Genomic DNA, 15,383 nt, shown 5'->3' with positions numbered 1-15,383 from the left:
TAAGTTATTCTCGTGAGTGTAAGGGGTTCTAATGTCGGTCGCCATGTTGCCCCCCATCTTGAAAGTAAATTAGCCAAAGAGGGACATACCCGTTAATTCAAGCTTCGCCTTTCGCGTTTACATTCGAGTTAACACTCATGGACAAGGTCGAACTGGAAGCCATGTTAATCTTGGACTACATTGGCCACCGTAGAAGTTAGAAACTAATATTAACTGGATGGTCATATAGACCATTTCAAAAGATGTAAACAACACTGGTCCAGAAGCACTTCCTGTTTCAGTTTTTTAACACTACAAAAAAGCTGGGATAAAATACAACCAACAGAACATTTAAAACTGAATCAAAAAGTTAAACAAACATCTTTAAGATGTTTTCTTTACATGTGAAATAAAGAAAACAGTTACAAACTGAAACAGGAAGTGTTTCTGGACCAGTGTTGTTTACATCTTTTGAAATGGTCTATACAGTACCTTTTAATCACACAGTGTAGCTTTTAATAAACCCAAAGTGCAAAATTACACAATCCACATAACGTTATCACAAGATAAAGGACTGAGGTATGACCGGTACATATTACCAGACGAAAGATGACCGATCGTGACAGCGTCAGAAATTTAGCATGATCATCTCACAGCGTGTTTAACGACCTACGTCGACTAGCCAATAAAAATGCGTCATGAAATGTCGTATTGATTGATGCGACTTGGCGCTAAAACTTGAAAACGTGAAAACCTCGAGCTTTATTTACAAAATTGGCCTCTTTTCCCTAGCAATAATATTCTCTTTCACTTCCTCTTTTTTTTTCAGATGTAACCTTAGTTCCCTGAAGAGGACGTCATCCACCAGGAAACTATAAAGCACATCCAAACCAAACACATAATCATATGTGTAGGTGCGTTCGGAGTTTTGCAAAAATGTAGGAAGAGGCACGCTTTTTCAATGATGGAAAAAAATGTAGCCTACACTCTGTTGCTGATATCGTCCCTACTGAAAATAAGATTCATTACCTGAGTGTTATCTGATGCTCCAGCCCAAACTTTAGTGTCATTACCCGAACAATAGAATGATCTAGGGAGCCAGCTTGTATAAGGGGAGCGACCGCAGACCCCCCTGATGTTAGAGACCAACGATGTGTTGTCGGATCGAACAAGCACATGATGGCCTCTCAGGTCAGGTTTCAGGGCCTTAAACACGGCCAGCATTTTTTGCACGAAAACTTTGTACGGACTAACCTCTAAAAGCTGGAAGAGTGGATCCCTTGAATTTATTATTGTTGGATAAAGTCATAATAAAAGAATAAACGGTGGAAACTGCTAATGGCCTTCTAGTACAATGGAAAATTTTACAATGATGGTCAGCAAGACTATCTACACAATGCCCTCCCTTCCCTAAATAACATCAGGAAGCCTTTAAAGGTCAGTTACATGCCTGAGTGGATGCTGATAGTAGGCCTTACTTAGTTTTTATGTGTTGTAGTTTCACTTTCCACCAATTATTTATTTATTTTGCAATATTGAGAACTTTCTTAAAGGAGTAGTTCACTTTTTTTTAAAAAAAAAAAAAACATTTGCTCATAATTTACTCACCCCCATGTCATCCAAGATCCATATCATCAAAATGACACGAAAAAAGATTTATTAATTTTGATGAACGAGTTCGAACATGGAGTCACAAATGCTCATCACAGAACAGAGGAAGGCAAGCATTTGAGCTTATAAAACTTAAACTTTGTTTTTTTATTTTTTTTTAAATGAGCGATCGTTTCGCTTGATAAGACCCTTATTCATCGTCTGGAATCGTTTAAAGCCCTTTGAACAGTTTGCATTTTGCTCTGAAACTGTCTTTTGGACTTTGAACTGTTTGGTTCCCATTGAAGTCCATTATATGGAGAAAAATCCTGGAATGTTTTCATCAAAAACCTTAATTTCTTTTCGACTGAAGAAAGAATGACATGGACATCTTGGATGACGTGGGGGTGAGTAAATTATCAGCAATATTAGCTTGTTGCAAGAACACATGGTCCTAAAATGACCTTTTGTGGTAATGTAATGTTCTTTTGTCATCAGACAGACCAGTTATAAGGTGTGATTTCAGACACATGATTCATTTAGCATTTAGCATTGATTTACAGGCAGAATCTTCTTCTGAATAAATGGTGCTCTGATTTGATAACAGTTTTTCTTCATAGCTTAACCCAAACAAGTTATAATAGAGTCAGAGTAGAACATCATAATCACTTATGGAGTTTGTTCAGATATGAAGGTTCACTGTGCTTGAAGACCCCTCCCTTTCATTTGGCCATAAAAGCCTTTTTAAAGCTTTAATAATAGGCTATATAATAGGCCATGTATACTGTAGATGCATGAAGCCTTAACTGAAAAAAAAATCTATTTCCATCTCCAAGTTTAATGATGTAATTACATTGCTATTTAGTTTTATTTTAGTAAAGCATAAATTAAATTGCATAATGTCATGAAACTGGATGTACTAAAAGACATACAGTAATAATAAAAATGACTTAATGATATTGTTTGTCAGTTATTTGGCATCAGGCTATGTATTTCTCAAAGTAAAATAGCTCATGTTGACCACTAGCTGGCAGAAAAGATCAGTTTAAACCAGAGACAAGTTTAAACCAAAAGGAGAGTAATGGGATCAGTCAAATACAGGAATATTATTATGTAACTCTGCAACTAAATTTTAATACTATTATCATTCAATTGTGGTGTAAATGTTAATTGCACATTTTACATTTATGTTTTTAGGATTTTTTTTATTGTGTTAGCCATTTATACAAAGTCATAAATAATCATAAATGGGTTTACTGACCCTCTTCATTGCACGTGCAAAAAAAATGTACTTTTCCACTGAATTTATATAACGAAGAAAATTCGCTAAACAAATATTAAATATTACATTCTACCAAAAATACAAGGCTATGAAACTAACTTTCAGTTAAATGTCTAAGGTTGCTTGCTTGTTTAAGCCGATTCAAATTGCACTGGCATTGTAGCAAAATTGAGAAAGTGAATGTCATATAGGCTAACACATACAGTAGCCTATGTCTGTTACACGTTACATGTACACTGTAAAAACTAAAGGTGCTTCAAATATCCTGTCGGATACTCAAGGAACCTAAAAACACAATTTAAGTGCCTCAAAGCTCTTTCTCATAGAGTTGGGGTTACTGGAGGAGCATTGACAATCTTAGCGGTTCTTGCTGGAACTTATGGGATCCTTGAAGCACTTTGTATTAAATTTCAGAGGTTCTGGAGGTACCTTTTCACTACCATGAGACCTCGAAGTGCTTTGGGGGAAATTAGAGGAACTTGAATGCTATAAAAGGGTTATTGTAAGATCTTTTAACATTTAAATGGTTCCTGGAAGATCTCTTATGTTAAAGTCAGCATCTGGAGGAACCTAATGGTTCTGTGAGTCCAGAATACAATTATTATCCTATTATAATACTATTATATAATACTATTATTAAAATAATTAAATAATACTATTATTATCCTATTATTGTTATACTTAAGTATTGTTATTGTTACGATGCTAGTGCTGTTGCAAGAAGGATAAGGCTGTGGATCCATGTGCAGCACACGCTTTATTTACAAACTCGACAACATTCTGGACTCAGGAGCATGAACAACCAACACCGCCGTTAACAGATCACATAAGACAAGAACTCACAAAGACAGGGTAGAAACACAGGGCTTAAATAATGAGGGACAAACAAGCTAAACCAGATAACGAGGGGGGCGTGAGAAATAATGAACACCTGGGATAATTAATAGACAGGGGACAACTGATAACAAAATAACAAGACACACAACCAACATTATCACATAGCCCCTCCCCTATGGGCGGCTCCTGACGCCCCTAAAAACAAAAAAAAGTTCAGGTGGGCGGTGAAGCGGAGGCGGTCCGGGGGAGGGACGGAGGGCCAGGCCCGTGCAGGGGAACCGGGCAAGGATAAAGCCCAGGCGGGCCTGGATCGCAGAGCGTGGTCGGAGCAGGACGAAGCGACGGCCAGGGCGGAGCAGGACCAGGCGACGGCCAGGGCGGAGCAGGATCAGGCGACGGCCAGGGCGGAGCAGGACCAGGCGACGGCCAGGGCGGAGCAAGACGAGCTGAAGTCCAAGGCGGAGCAGGACCAGGCGACGGCCAGGGCGGAGCAAGACGAGCTGAAGTCCAAGGCGGAGCAGGATCAGGCGACGGCCAGGGCGGAGCAGGACCAGGCGACGGCCAGGGCGGAGCAAGACGAGCTGAAGTCCAAGGCGGAGCAGGACGAGCTGAAGTCCAAGGCGGAGCAGGACGAGGTGAAGTCCAAGGCGGAGCAGGACGAAGCGACGGCCAGGGCGGAGCAGGACCAGGCGACGGCCAGGGCGGAGCAGGATCAGGCGACGGCCAGGGCGGAGCAGGACCAGGCGACGGCCAGGGCGGAGCAAGACGAGCTGAAGTCCAAGGCGGAGCAGGACCAGGCGACGGCCAGGGCGGAGCAAGACGAGCTGAAGTCCAAGGCGGAGCAGGACGAGCTGAAGTCCAAGGCGGAGCAGGACCAGGCGACGGCCAGGGCGGAGCAAGACGAGCTGAAGTCCAAGGCGGAGCAGGACGAGCTGAAGTCCAAGGCCACATTGCCTCCATGACCCTCACAGGATACCTACTGCCCCCTCCCAAAAAATACTTGGGAAAATCCACAGATAAAGCCTCCCGGAGCTTGAAGGCCGCAGGCAAGGCGAGGCGCAGAGACGGGACAGGCAGGGCGAGGCGCAGAGGTGGGGCCGGCAAGGCGAGGCGCAGAGGCGGGGCCGGCAAGGCGAGGCGCAGAGGCGGGGCCGGCAAGGCGAGGCTCAGAGGCGGGGCCGGCAGGGCGAGGCGCAGAGGCGGGGCCGGCAGGGCGAGGCGCAGAGGCGGGGCCGGCAGGGCGAGGAGTCCTGGTACACTCACCAGAGCCTGGCGAGCCGAACGAGTCCTCCTTCTCCTTCTGCGGCGGCGCGTCACAGGGCTAGACACACTCACTGGACTCAATGGTTCGCTCACTGGACTCAATGGTTCGCTCACTGGACTCAATGGTTCGCTCACTGGACTCAATGGTTCGCTCACTGGACTCAATGGTTCGCTCACTGGACTCAATGGTTCACTCACTGGACTCAATGGTTCGCTCACTGGACTCAATGGTTCGCTCACTGGACTCAATGGTTCACTCACTGGGCTGACGTGAATCGTGTGCTCGGCTGGGCTGACGTGAAGCGCAGACCCTTGAAGCTTGCTCTCCTCCACGCACACAGTAAACGCAGAGCCGCTCTTCAACAGCGCCAGGTCGATGTAACATTCTAAAGACCCGTGCGGATCTGGATCGGGCATCAAAGACAGGAGTGGTTCTTCTAATCCCCCACGGAAGAATATCTTCAAACATTGGGTGTTCATGTGCGCGAGATGAGCCAGTTCAATAAACTCTGCTACATACTGTTCAATAGTCCGACTCTCCTGATGAAGACGGAGAATCTGGATATCTGGACTCCGGGAAAGCATGGCTGCTGGATCACGATATGGTGAGTTCTTCTGTTACGATGCTAGTGCTGTTGCAAGAAGGATAAGGCTGTGGATCCATGTGCAGCACACGCTTTATTTACAAACTCGACAACATTCTGGACTCAGGAGCATGAACAACCAACACCGCCGTTAACAGATCACATAAGACAAGAACTCACAAAGACAGGGTAGAAACACAGGGCTTAAATAATGAGGGACAAACAAGCTAAACCAGATAACGAGGGGGGCGTGAGAAATAATGAACACCTGGGATAATTAATAGACAGGGGACAACTGATAACAAAATAACAAGACACACAACCAACATTATCACAGTTATACCTAATATATATATTAGGTATAACAATAAATACTATTTTTTGTCGTTGTTTAAGTTTTAAATGAATCAATAAAATAGGCCAATACTAATTAAATGTAAGTATACTAGCTGCATCAGAAATATCATTTTCGAAATTCGAAAGAAGAAGAAGAAGAAGCAGCAGGAAGAGAACAGTTTTATTCTGTAACGAAACTGCTGCTATTCATCTGCTGTTATCGCTTCAGTGAACCTCGCGCTGCTCGCGCGTCGCGCGCAACACAGATCAGCTGATCGTCGTCGGATTTGAAAGTAACGGCTCCTCTCATCAAAGCTTCAGCTGTTTGTTCGGCTCTCCGTTACAAGGTTTGTAAACTCGCCAAAGAAATATAAATACTGAGTCTATTCACTATATATTCAAACACATGTATATATAAACTAAAACACGCGTTCTTACAGAGTTTACCACTTGTTTATTGCACATAGGCTACCTGGTATGAAGGTTTGAGCCGCGACGCTAACTAATCTAACGTTAAAGAATTAATGAAAATCATTGACTTATTGTCTTAGATTGTTTTAGTCATTCACTTAAATGTATTCTGTAAAACTGTGTCTTCAAATTGCTGATATAACGTATTAATAGCTAATTCCTGCTGTCGACTGTCGTCATTTGCGTTATGAATAACAATAGGCGTTAGTTTGGTCTGTTTTTGTTTATTTAACGTTAGCTGCTAGCCTACTACAGGTGCCCTGATTCTTTCAAAAACCATTTTAAAGCCTTTTACTGGCCAATAATTATTATGTTGTGAATGGATATAATCAACTTTGTTCTTTTGTTTCCTCAGAAGAACCACTGCATTTCTAAAATCATCTGAACATTTAAGAGGCTACATTGAATTACAGGAGGAAGTTACCGGCACCACACTACAAGTACTTTATTACTATGAACTTTTCTGTGTGAATTTGTTTTGTTTGACTGTGTACTTGTGTTTTTTAATCAGTTATTCTATGAAAATATTCCTTCAGGCTCTTAAATCTCATTCATGTCACTCAGAAAAATTACATCACCGATTTGGCTCCAATAATTCTATATACATTTTTTCTTATACAGTTCCTTAAAGGGGAAATGAAGCAGTGAATCAAGTTTACATGATTTACAAGATGGATTTCCAATATAATCAACAATTATATAAGAAACATTACAAATGTAAACATTTAGAAGAAAAAAAGAAAAAACTTTGCATCTTTCGCCGCCAGGGCGCCGCCATTGTGCAGTTGACGTCACGGGGTTGGTTGGCTCAAGTTTAACAGGCTCTGGGCATTGAAAATCGCAACATCAAACTGTGTTTACACCAATGTTTTGACCGCGAACGACTAATGTTAGGTACAGTCATTAGACAAAAAGACGACGTCTAATGTTATATGTTGACAAACTGCACATATCTGCCGTCATATTCCCGTCTCGTCATCACCATGTAACGTTAAGTTACGTTGCTATGTAGAACAGCCGGTGGTTTGGGGCGAAGAGCGGGTTTGCAACGCTAACTTACCAGGTGTCAGTGTGGCTGTTGTAGCGTTACTTCGATGCCCTCCGTGTCAGAGTCCATCTGTTGTCAAGAGGTTGATCTTGAGCATGTATTTGCATCACCGGCGCGCACGTTTACCATGCTGTGCCGGGAGGTAGACGTGTGGAAGCGGCGATGCTTTCCCTGAAGGATGTCAGAGCGGAGACACTTTTTCCTAGTATGTAGGCTGTAGCTACTAGCACTACCACTGCAAAAATATGGACGTTACATGCTAACTTACATGTTGACGAGACGGGAATATGTGACGGCAAACATCGCAAACAATGTTTCTATGTGCAGTTTGTCAACATATAACATGAGAAGTCGTCTTTTTGTCTAATGACTGTACCTAACATTAGTCGTTCGCGGTCAAAACACTGGTGTAAACACAGTTTGATGTCGCGATTTTCAGTGCCCAGAGCCTGTTAAACTTGAGCCAACCAACCCCGTGACGTCAACTGCACAATGGCGGCGCCCTGGCGGCGAAAGATACAACGTTTTTTCCTTTTTTTTCCCTAAATGTTTACATTTGTAATGTTTCTTATATAATTGTTGATTATATTGGAAATCCATCTTGTAAATCATGTAAACTTGATTCACTGCTTCATTTCCCCTTTAATCATTTGCATTTGAATATAAAAAAATTCGAACTGTAGTCTTTTTAGACAAAAAACAAAGGCTATTTTATGGCTTCAGAAGACTTGCAACACAACTCATAACACATGAGTTGTGGACCAATTTTTCAATTTAATTTTTCATATTTTTATGATCTTTTCTGTGACATTTTTGGAGATTAACACAATATTTAACCATTTTTACATACATTGTTGCATTGAATTGAACTAAACAAGTGTACATAAGAATGGTTTCATGAATGATTTACACAGTTTTGTTCTGCTTGTCTCCTGCAGTGTAACTGAATGATGACTGGGGTTGCATTACGCCTGAGATCTGCTTTTGGGTTCCACAGACAGAAAGTCAAACAGGTTCGGAATGTCACAAGGAAATTATTTTCAGTTCACAACTATCACTTTAATAACACTGCTGACAGTAATTTTGGTTCTTTGCAGGCACCTTGGTAAGCTGAAATACAAGTTTGAACAAGAAAAATAATCCTCCTGTAGACCTGAAAATCATTGAAGTGCCTGGACCATCCACCAGTAAAGAGGAAAAACAAACGGAAAATTGTACTGTTCTAACTCGTTAACCTCACATGTCCCTTGTTAAGATTTTATTAATGATTGCATTTTATGTTTCAGCAAGTAAAGGTGCGGTCAAATTTGTGAAATTACACAGGCAAAAAAAGTCCATTGACACAACTTAACTTAATTGTTTTTTTTTATTATTAATGTGATGTGTTTCCATGCATTTTGTTGAGATGTATACCCTTTTCTTGTATACCCTATTGTATATACTGTACATTGTTGATTATTCATGTTGCTTACAGTATGTATTATACTATTTGTTTGTGTATTCTATTCAGTGATATTAATCTATTACTAGCTTCTTTTCCCGAGTGCATGGAAGTGTATGTATTAAAATGGATCTAAAATTTAATAAACAATTCTTACCTTGTATTTGGTTCAGTTTGTTTTTAATAATAGAAGTTAATGCTAACCATAGTAACAACATGAAATAATAATAATAAATAAATAAAAAATGGTTCCTGGAAGCACCTAAAGCAGTTCCATGCAGTGCCTAATATAAGAGTTCCTCAGGAAACCTGGGTGGTTCCTCAGAGAACTGTCCCTTTTTTAAAGGGTTCCTAGAGGATCTACAGACGGTTCCGCCGGCGTGGCAAAGTGAAGAACCCCAAAAGGTTCCTCCAGGCACCTTTTCTTTTTACAGTGTAGTTACTATAGTAGGCTAATTATGGTAGGCTACTATATATTATGACCCAAAGTTGGTGTAAAACAACTCAGCATTTTTAGAGTGTATCTAATAACTATAGTGACTATAGTAAAAACTATGCATAATTACATGCAACTAAACCAAACTTAACCTTATGGTATTACTCCGTTCTTAAATACTTTATCACTACAGTGTAACAAAGACACCTTAAAACAAAATAAAGTGTAACCAAAACAGGAAATGTTCTCAGAAAATTAAGAACCAATAGCCTATTTCTGTCTTTTTAACGCACAGCACACTTGCCATTGTTTCTAGTGAGAGAAGCGTCATGAATAGCCTGTGCTCAAGCAGCCATGTGAAGAGGGAGGAGCTAGTCAAACAAAATCTGACTATAAAAGCTTCTTCTCTCACTCCTTGCTCAGCTGTTGAAGTGTGAGACGTCCGTGTTTTTTCGTGGAGATACTGAGTTATTTGGACTTATGAAACTGACTGTTTATGTGCGCAGTAGCGGATCAAGCGCATTTTTACGCAGTGCTCATAGCGCCCGCTTGTTGATAAAGTGCCCTTATTGATGTGTTTTTTCTCGGGTCACTCCATCAGGAGTGTGCGATACACCTGCGGTCCGGTCGAGCAGCGCGTTTGAACGCACATGGATTACAGTCACCTGATGGCGCCTCCGGTGCCCCCACACAAACCAAGATCCCCCCGGCCCGCGCACTGCCAGGGGCGGCTGTTGAAGTGCGTGTTTCTCGGGGACGGAGCTGTGGGGAAAACCAGCCTGATTGTCAGCTACACAACCAATGGATATCCAACAAAATACGTCCCGACAGCGTTTGACGATTTCTCAGGTGAGTCTTTGAATGCGCAATTGGGCTATTGCGATTATAGTGACGTTAGGCTATGTGGATCAATGAAGTCAACTCTCCTCAAGTTCTCCTCAAATTCAAACAGGTGTTTTAGCTTAGTAATCACAAATGCATTCATCACATTTACTGTGAATGAACATGGTTCATGTGACTTGAAAATAAAAATGAATTTTTAACTTAATTTTGTATATTATTTTGCTGTCGAATCGATTAATCGCATCTAACAAAAGTTTTTCATCGATTCATCGATTTATATATATATATATATATATATATATATATATATATATATATACATGTATACATTGTATACATAACATATATAACGTTAATACAATATATACACACATATACAGTATAATCAAAAACTTTTATTTTAGACGCGATTAATCGATTTGACAGCACTACTCACAACACGCTTTTTGTAGTTTTGTGAAACGTTTTACTCGACAAGTAAATTGTATAATTAAATTATATAGTTTATTTAATATTTTGATTTTTTTTTCCCCACACCATCCCTCCATATGGGTCAACAACAGCCTGGTTAAAAAGTAAAATATTAATAAAAAACGACAAAACAATGAATGAATTGAGACTTTTTTAGGATTGTTTAAAACTGATTCTATCCACAGTCTGAAAATCAATGATAACGTAAAAATCATCTGAGCATGTGTGATGTTAAACGCTTATAATATGGAAACAAGAAATATATGACCATTTGAACATCAAATTCAAGGACGTTGCTGACTCACTTTATTATTTTTAATAAATATCTGACGGTGTTGACAAAGTAGAAGGGGGGGGGGGGGGTCTTAAATTTCAGCAAAGCTTGGAAATTAATGCAATGCTTTCAAGACTGTGTTTTATTAAAAAAAATGTCAGTCAAAGAGTAGGCTACTTTACATATGTTTCATAATTTTTCTATTGACCTGAAACAACAGCATGTCACTGTTCAGTACTCACAAGCATGCCTTTGTTATTATAAAGCCCTTGCGCAATAGTAATGACTGGAAAATCTGGCCCCTAAAATCCATGGGGTCCGGTCGACTAGTTTCAATCTCTGAGCAGATATTGTGTTGCTGCCCCAGTGGTGATGTCACCCTCAAACTCCTGAACCCAGATCAGAAATCTGTGCACTGATTTGAGAACAGTTACGCAATTCAACAGGTGGTACTCTGAGTCTGAGGGGGAACAGGCTGAATTAAAGGCAGATCATATGACGGGGATTTGGAGACAATTACACAATGGGTGCTTGAAGCAGAACACTTTGAAGTGACAAATCATCACCGGGACCCTCAGTGTTACTGTGTTTCATGAGATCACTTTACCGTGACATGATGGAATAAACATTATTATAGATTTGAAACAGCATGTCCTGTCCTACAAACAAGTAAAGTTGACAAGTGAAATGATGAGCGCTTTATGAGCTGCAGGAACCCAAATTATATCTGGGCTGTTGATCTATGCCATGTTCATGAGGGTGAATAATAATAAATAACAATAATTACAATGTATTATTAATATTATAAGAGACCTTGTAATATTACGATTTTTTACAGACTTACATTTGAAAATATCAAGATAATTTTTTTACAGACCAAATGAAAATAATAATAATTATTATTATTTTTTATAGAGCCTCTGTTATGTTAAGAATATTTTATTATGAATTTGAAAATATTAATAAGATTACATGTTTAATAACATTAAATAGACTTTGTTAAATTAGCAAATTAATTGATAATTAATTGATTCATTGCTTTATATTATAGAGTTGAATAAAGGGATTTTATAAAGAGTTTATATATATATATATATATATATATATATATATATATATATATGCACGAATGAAAATATATATAAATTTCAAAATATTTTGAATATGAATGTTTTTATTTGTGCGTGTGCACATATAATATATGTATGAGTGTATCCTAGCTCTGTAATGAAACTAAAATAACATATTAAATTGTAATTGAAGTCCATAAAGTCAATTGACGTTTTTGTTTGCAGTGTCGGATGAGTCAGGTGCGTGTGTGTCGGTGGTAAAATGACTAATTTTTTCCCCCTTTTTTCCTCCAGCGGTCGTACAGGTGGATGGTCAACCAGTGAGATTGCAGCTTTGTGACACTGCTGGACAGGTAAGACCCAGTATGTCCCAGTCTAACTGCACGACTGTCCGATGCTCATTACATCATGATGCTTTCCATTCATTTCGAAGCTAACCCAAAGACAAAAATCAACTAACTTGATCTTTTTGTTTGCGGTGGATTTCTCTCACTCTCTGAAAGCAGGATTTAGAAATTGGATGAGAAAGCAATTGCGCAACAAAATCTTAGCAATTAGAAAAGATCGGGAGGGTTGCCATACTGTGAGGAAATCATAAAGGGAGTGAAAAAAACAATCCTCAAGCTATCGGCACGTTAGTTATTGGATCTCCCTCTCTCTTTCTGAGCCACACAGGCTTGGATGGGGCACCGTGTGTGTTTTAGATGCCAAACTTTTTTTCAGTGTTGATTGTTGTGTAACTACCTTCACATATCACTAATTTGAAAAGGCCGCTGGCTCTACGTTCATTCTGATTTCCACATTGGAACATTAGATTGCTTTGTTGAAAGATTTTGAACCTCGGAAACTGACACTCCTTTGTCATGCGTAACATGGGTTAACAAATAAATGACTCTGCCCTCTTAGTACACAACATATAAATCCCTTTTCAGAACCATGCAGAGGCAAGCTGAGGCAAACACGAGAAGATCAGAATTCACTTCTCCAGTTATAGAACGGCTGGCTTTCAGATAGTTTTTAAAGAGAAAGAACAAATGCACTTTGCTCAAAGTCCAGAAACAAAGGCTAGTATCACAAAAGTCTATTGCTCAGTCTGTTTAGATGTACTTCCATTATGTTGTACAGCAGGTGTCCACGTCAACAAAAGAAAACAGTGAGGGACTGTAAGTGTAGGGCTTGGTGATATGACAGTATAAACTGTACAAAATGACATTAGAGATTCATCTGTGTATATCTCTGTACTGTACATCTTTTTTTAAATCTATAAATCCAACACCAAGAATACATTATTTTTAGGGTTATTATTATATTGTTGCCACAGTGTAAAAAAAAAAATCATGATTTGTTACAACATTTTTTCTTCTGTCAAATCAACTTATGTGGTTCAAATAACATAATATTTTGAGTTTCTGATGATTAAATCAATCTCCTTCATTGTATTAACTCAATTTTTCAATTTCAATGAACTTAAAGTTTTCAGGCAACCAGGTTACTTCATTTTTTTTTAAGGTAAATCAACAATTTTTTACAGTGCAGCTAGTAGAGAAATCTACTGCAATGGCTATTTACAGTTATTTATAGATTACTATAATTACAGTAAATTGTACAGTACCAAGCTGTACAACAGTAAATTGATTACTATAAATAGGGCATTTTTTTAATTAATTAATTCAATTGAATTTAATTGAACAATATTTTGAATATGAAAATTGTGTGTGTGTGTGTGTGTACACATATACACACGCATGCATAATATATTTTATATCACTTTCATATAAAGTTCTTTCAATGTATAAGGAAAAGTGTGTATCTTAGCTCTGTAATTAAATTAAAATCACGCCTAAAATTGTAACTTACTGTAAGTCCATAAAGTCTATTGAAGTTGTTTGTTAAATGGAAACAGGTGTGTGTGTGTGTATTTCATCTAAATCTTTCGATTTCGTAAACAAAAACTAGATGCAGCAAAGGCATTGAAAAGGTTTGGCACTCATATCTGTCAAGCTTAATTGCTGTTCTCAATGATTTTCGAGGCCCTTCTCTCCAAATGCTCTACAGATTTATACTTTCAATTTATTTGTACTGCATAAACAGGACAGGGTGTGCCAGAGTTGAAAACTTTGGCCAAGTTTTAAAGATTAAAGCGTGCACTGCGTGTTCCACATCCAATGTTCTTTGCGAGCGCCAACCTATAATTTCACTTAATTGCTTCAGGGAATTATAAAACACCCCGAGAGCTAGTTAAAGGACTTTTATTATTTGAAATAACAATTTGGAATCCCGCAAATGATTTTTGAGAAGGTTTTTCGAGGCCTTGTGTTACTAAACATCAGTAATGATACACTGTTATATAAAGTGATAGGCTTTCTGTCTGTCTGGGCAGGGCATTTACCTTTCTCTTTCTCTCCACCACAGGACGAATTCGACAAGTTGCGTCACTTCTGCTACACGCGCACTGACGTACTCCTGTTGTGCTTCAGCGTCGTCAGCCCCGCTTCCTTCCAGAACATTGATGAAAAATGGGTCCCGGAGATCCGACGGCGTTGTCCTCTCACACCTGTGCTGCTGGTGGGCACCCAGTGTGACCTGAGGCAAGATGTCAAGGTCCTCATCGATCTGGCACGGCGCCGAGAGCGACCTGTCCTGGAAGAGGACGCCCGCGCCCTGGCGGACAAAGTAGGAGCGGTGGCCTACGTCGAATGCTCCTCGCTCACTCAGAAAAACCTGAAGGACGTGTTTGACGCCGCCATCTCCGTGGGGCTGCGAAACTCCGACAGAAGAGCCAGACGAGAACGGAAGGTCCACAGCACTGCTGATAAAATGAAAATGCTCTCAAAGTCGTGGTGGAAGAAATATATCTGCATACAGTAGCAAAGGTCAAGCCAATCTTCTGAGGCATGAACAATGTGATAGACTCTGGTTTAGCTTCACGCTCCTCAAGTGGATGATGTTCAGTTGGTAACAGATCAACCAAGAACAGTGTTGCTGCTGTAAGGACGATGAACGGCGACAAAAAGTTGTTCGACAGCTAGAGCACGAAGGAAGTTCTGTATGCTGGGCCGTCAATAAGGTCGTGTGTCCACCAAAGCGTTTTTAGCCCGCTGAAAACGCTAGACGCTCTGCTGAAGACGCTGTGCTTTGGGCACTTGAGAGCGTTTTGGCAGCGCAGCGTTTTTTCCGGTGAGACGTTTCGTTGCTATGATACAGAATATATGCAGCAGTTTGAATGTTGTGACAGTTGGTCAGTGTGGTTTAGTCCTGCCCCTCCTCCACTGTGATTGGACGGCTGGGTAAAATGTGACAGTGATGAGTGCTGCGTTTTATCCAAAGTTGAACATTTTTCAACTCCCAGTGACCAGGCGCTTCAGCGTGAAAAAAACGCTCAGCGCCTCGGTACGCTCATGGCGTTTAAAAAACATGGCGCTCCCATTGAAAACAATTGAAAACATACGCCAGGCGCG

General features: G+C 40.0%; 1 protein-coding gene and 1 long non-coding RNA gene across 2 annotated transcripts; both read left to right on the top strand.

The window, feature by feature from the left end:
• Nucleotides 1-8,113: 8,113 nt before the first annotated feature.
• LOC120493680 (uncharacterized) lies at nucleotides 8,114-8,992 on the top strand. The gene is made up of 2 exons (XR_005625755.2): nucleotides 8,114-8,403; nucleotides 8,488-8,992. It is a non-coding gene; the product is annotated as an uncharacterized LOC120493680 (long non-coding RNA).
• Nucleotides 8,993-9,699: 707 nt separating this feature from the next.
• Nucleotides 9,700-14,884, top strand: rhoub (ras homolog family member Ub). The gene is made up of 3 exons (XM_039670397.2): nucleotides 9,700-10,116; nucleotides 12,220-12,278; nucleotides 14,338-14,884. Exons 1-3 carry the CDS (start codon nucleotides 9,918-9,920, stop codon nucleotides 14,791-14,793), a joined length of 714 nt encoding a protein of 237 aa, XP_039526331.2. The 5' UTR covers nucleotides 9,700-9,917; the 3' UTR covers nucleotides 14,794-14,884.
• The last annotated feature ends 499 nt before the right edge of the window (nucleotides 14,885-15,383 follow it).

Source organism: Pimephales promelas, chromosome 16 (assembly GCF_988280905.1).
Source record: "Pimephales promelas chromosome 16, fPimPro1.hap1.1, whole genome shotgun sequence".
Classification (NCBI taxonomy): Eukaryota; Metazoa; Chordata; class Actinopteri; order Cypriniformes; family Leuciscidae; genus Pimephales; species Pimephales promelas.
Note: the sequence above shows the minus strand (reverse complement) of the source record. Positions and strands in the feature narration are given on the sequence as shown.

What these genes read in the sequence shown, in the direction of transcription:
- rhoub (XM_039670397.2), top strand. Translation starts at nt 9,918, where the DNA reads ATGGATTACAGTCACCTGATGGCGCCTCCGGTGCCCCCACACAAACCA. An exon ending in AGCGTTTGACGATTTCTCAG is followed by an intron (nt 10,117 to 12,219) that starts GTGAGTCTTTGA and finishes TTTTTCCTCCAG; the next exon opens with CGGTCGTACAGGTGGATGGT. An exon ending in TTTGTGACACTGCTGGACAG is followed by an intron (nt 12,279 to 14,337) that starts GTAAGACCCAGT and finishes TCTCCACCACAG; the next exon opens with GACGAATTCGACAAGTTGCG.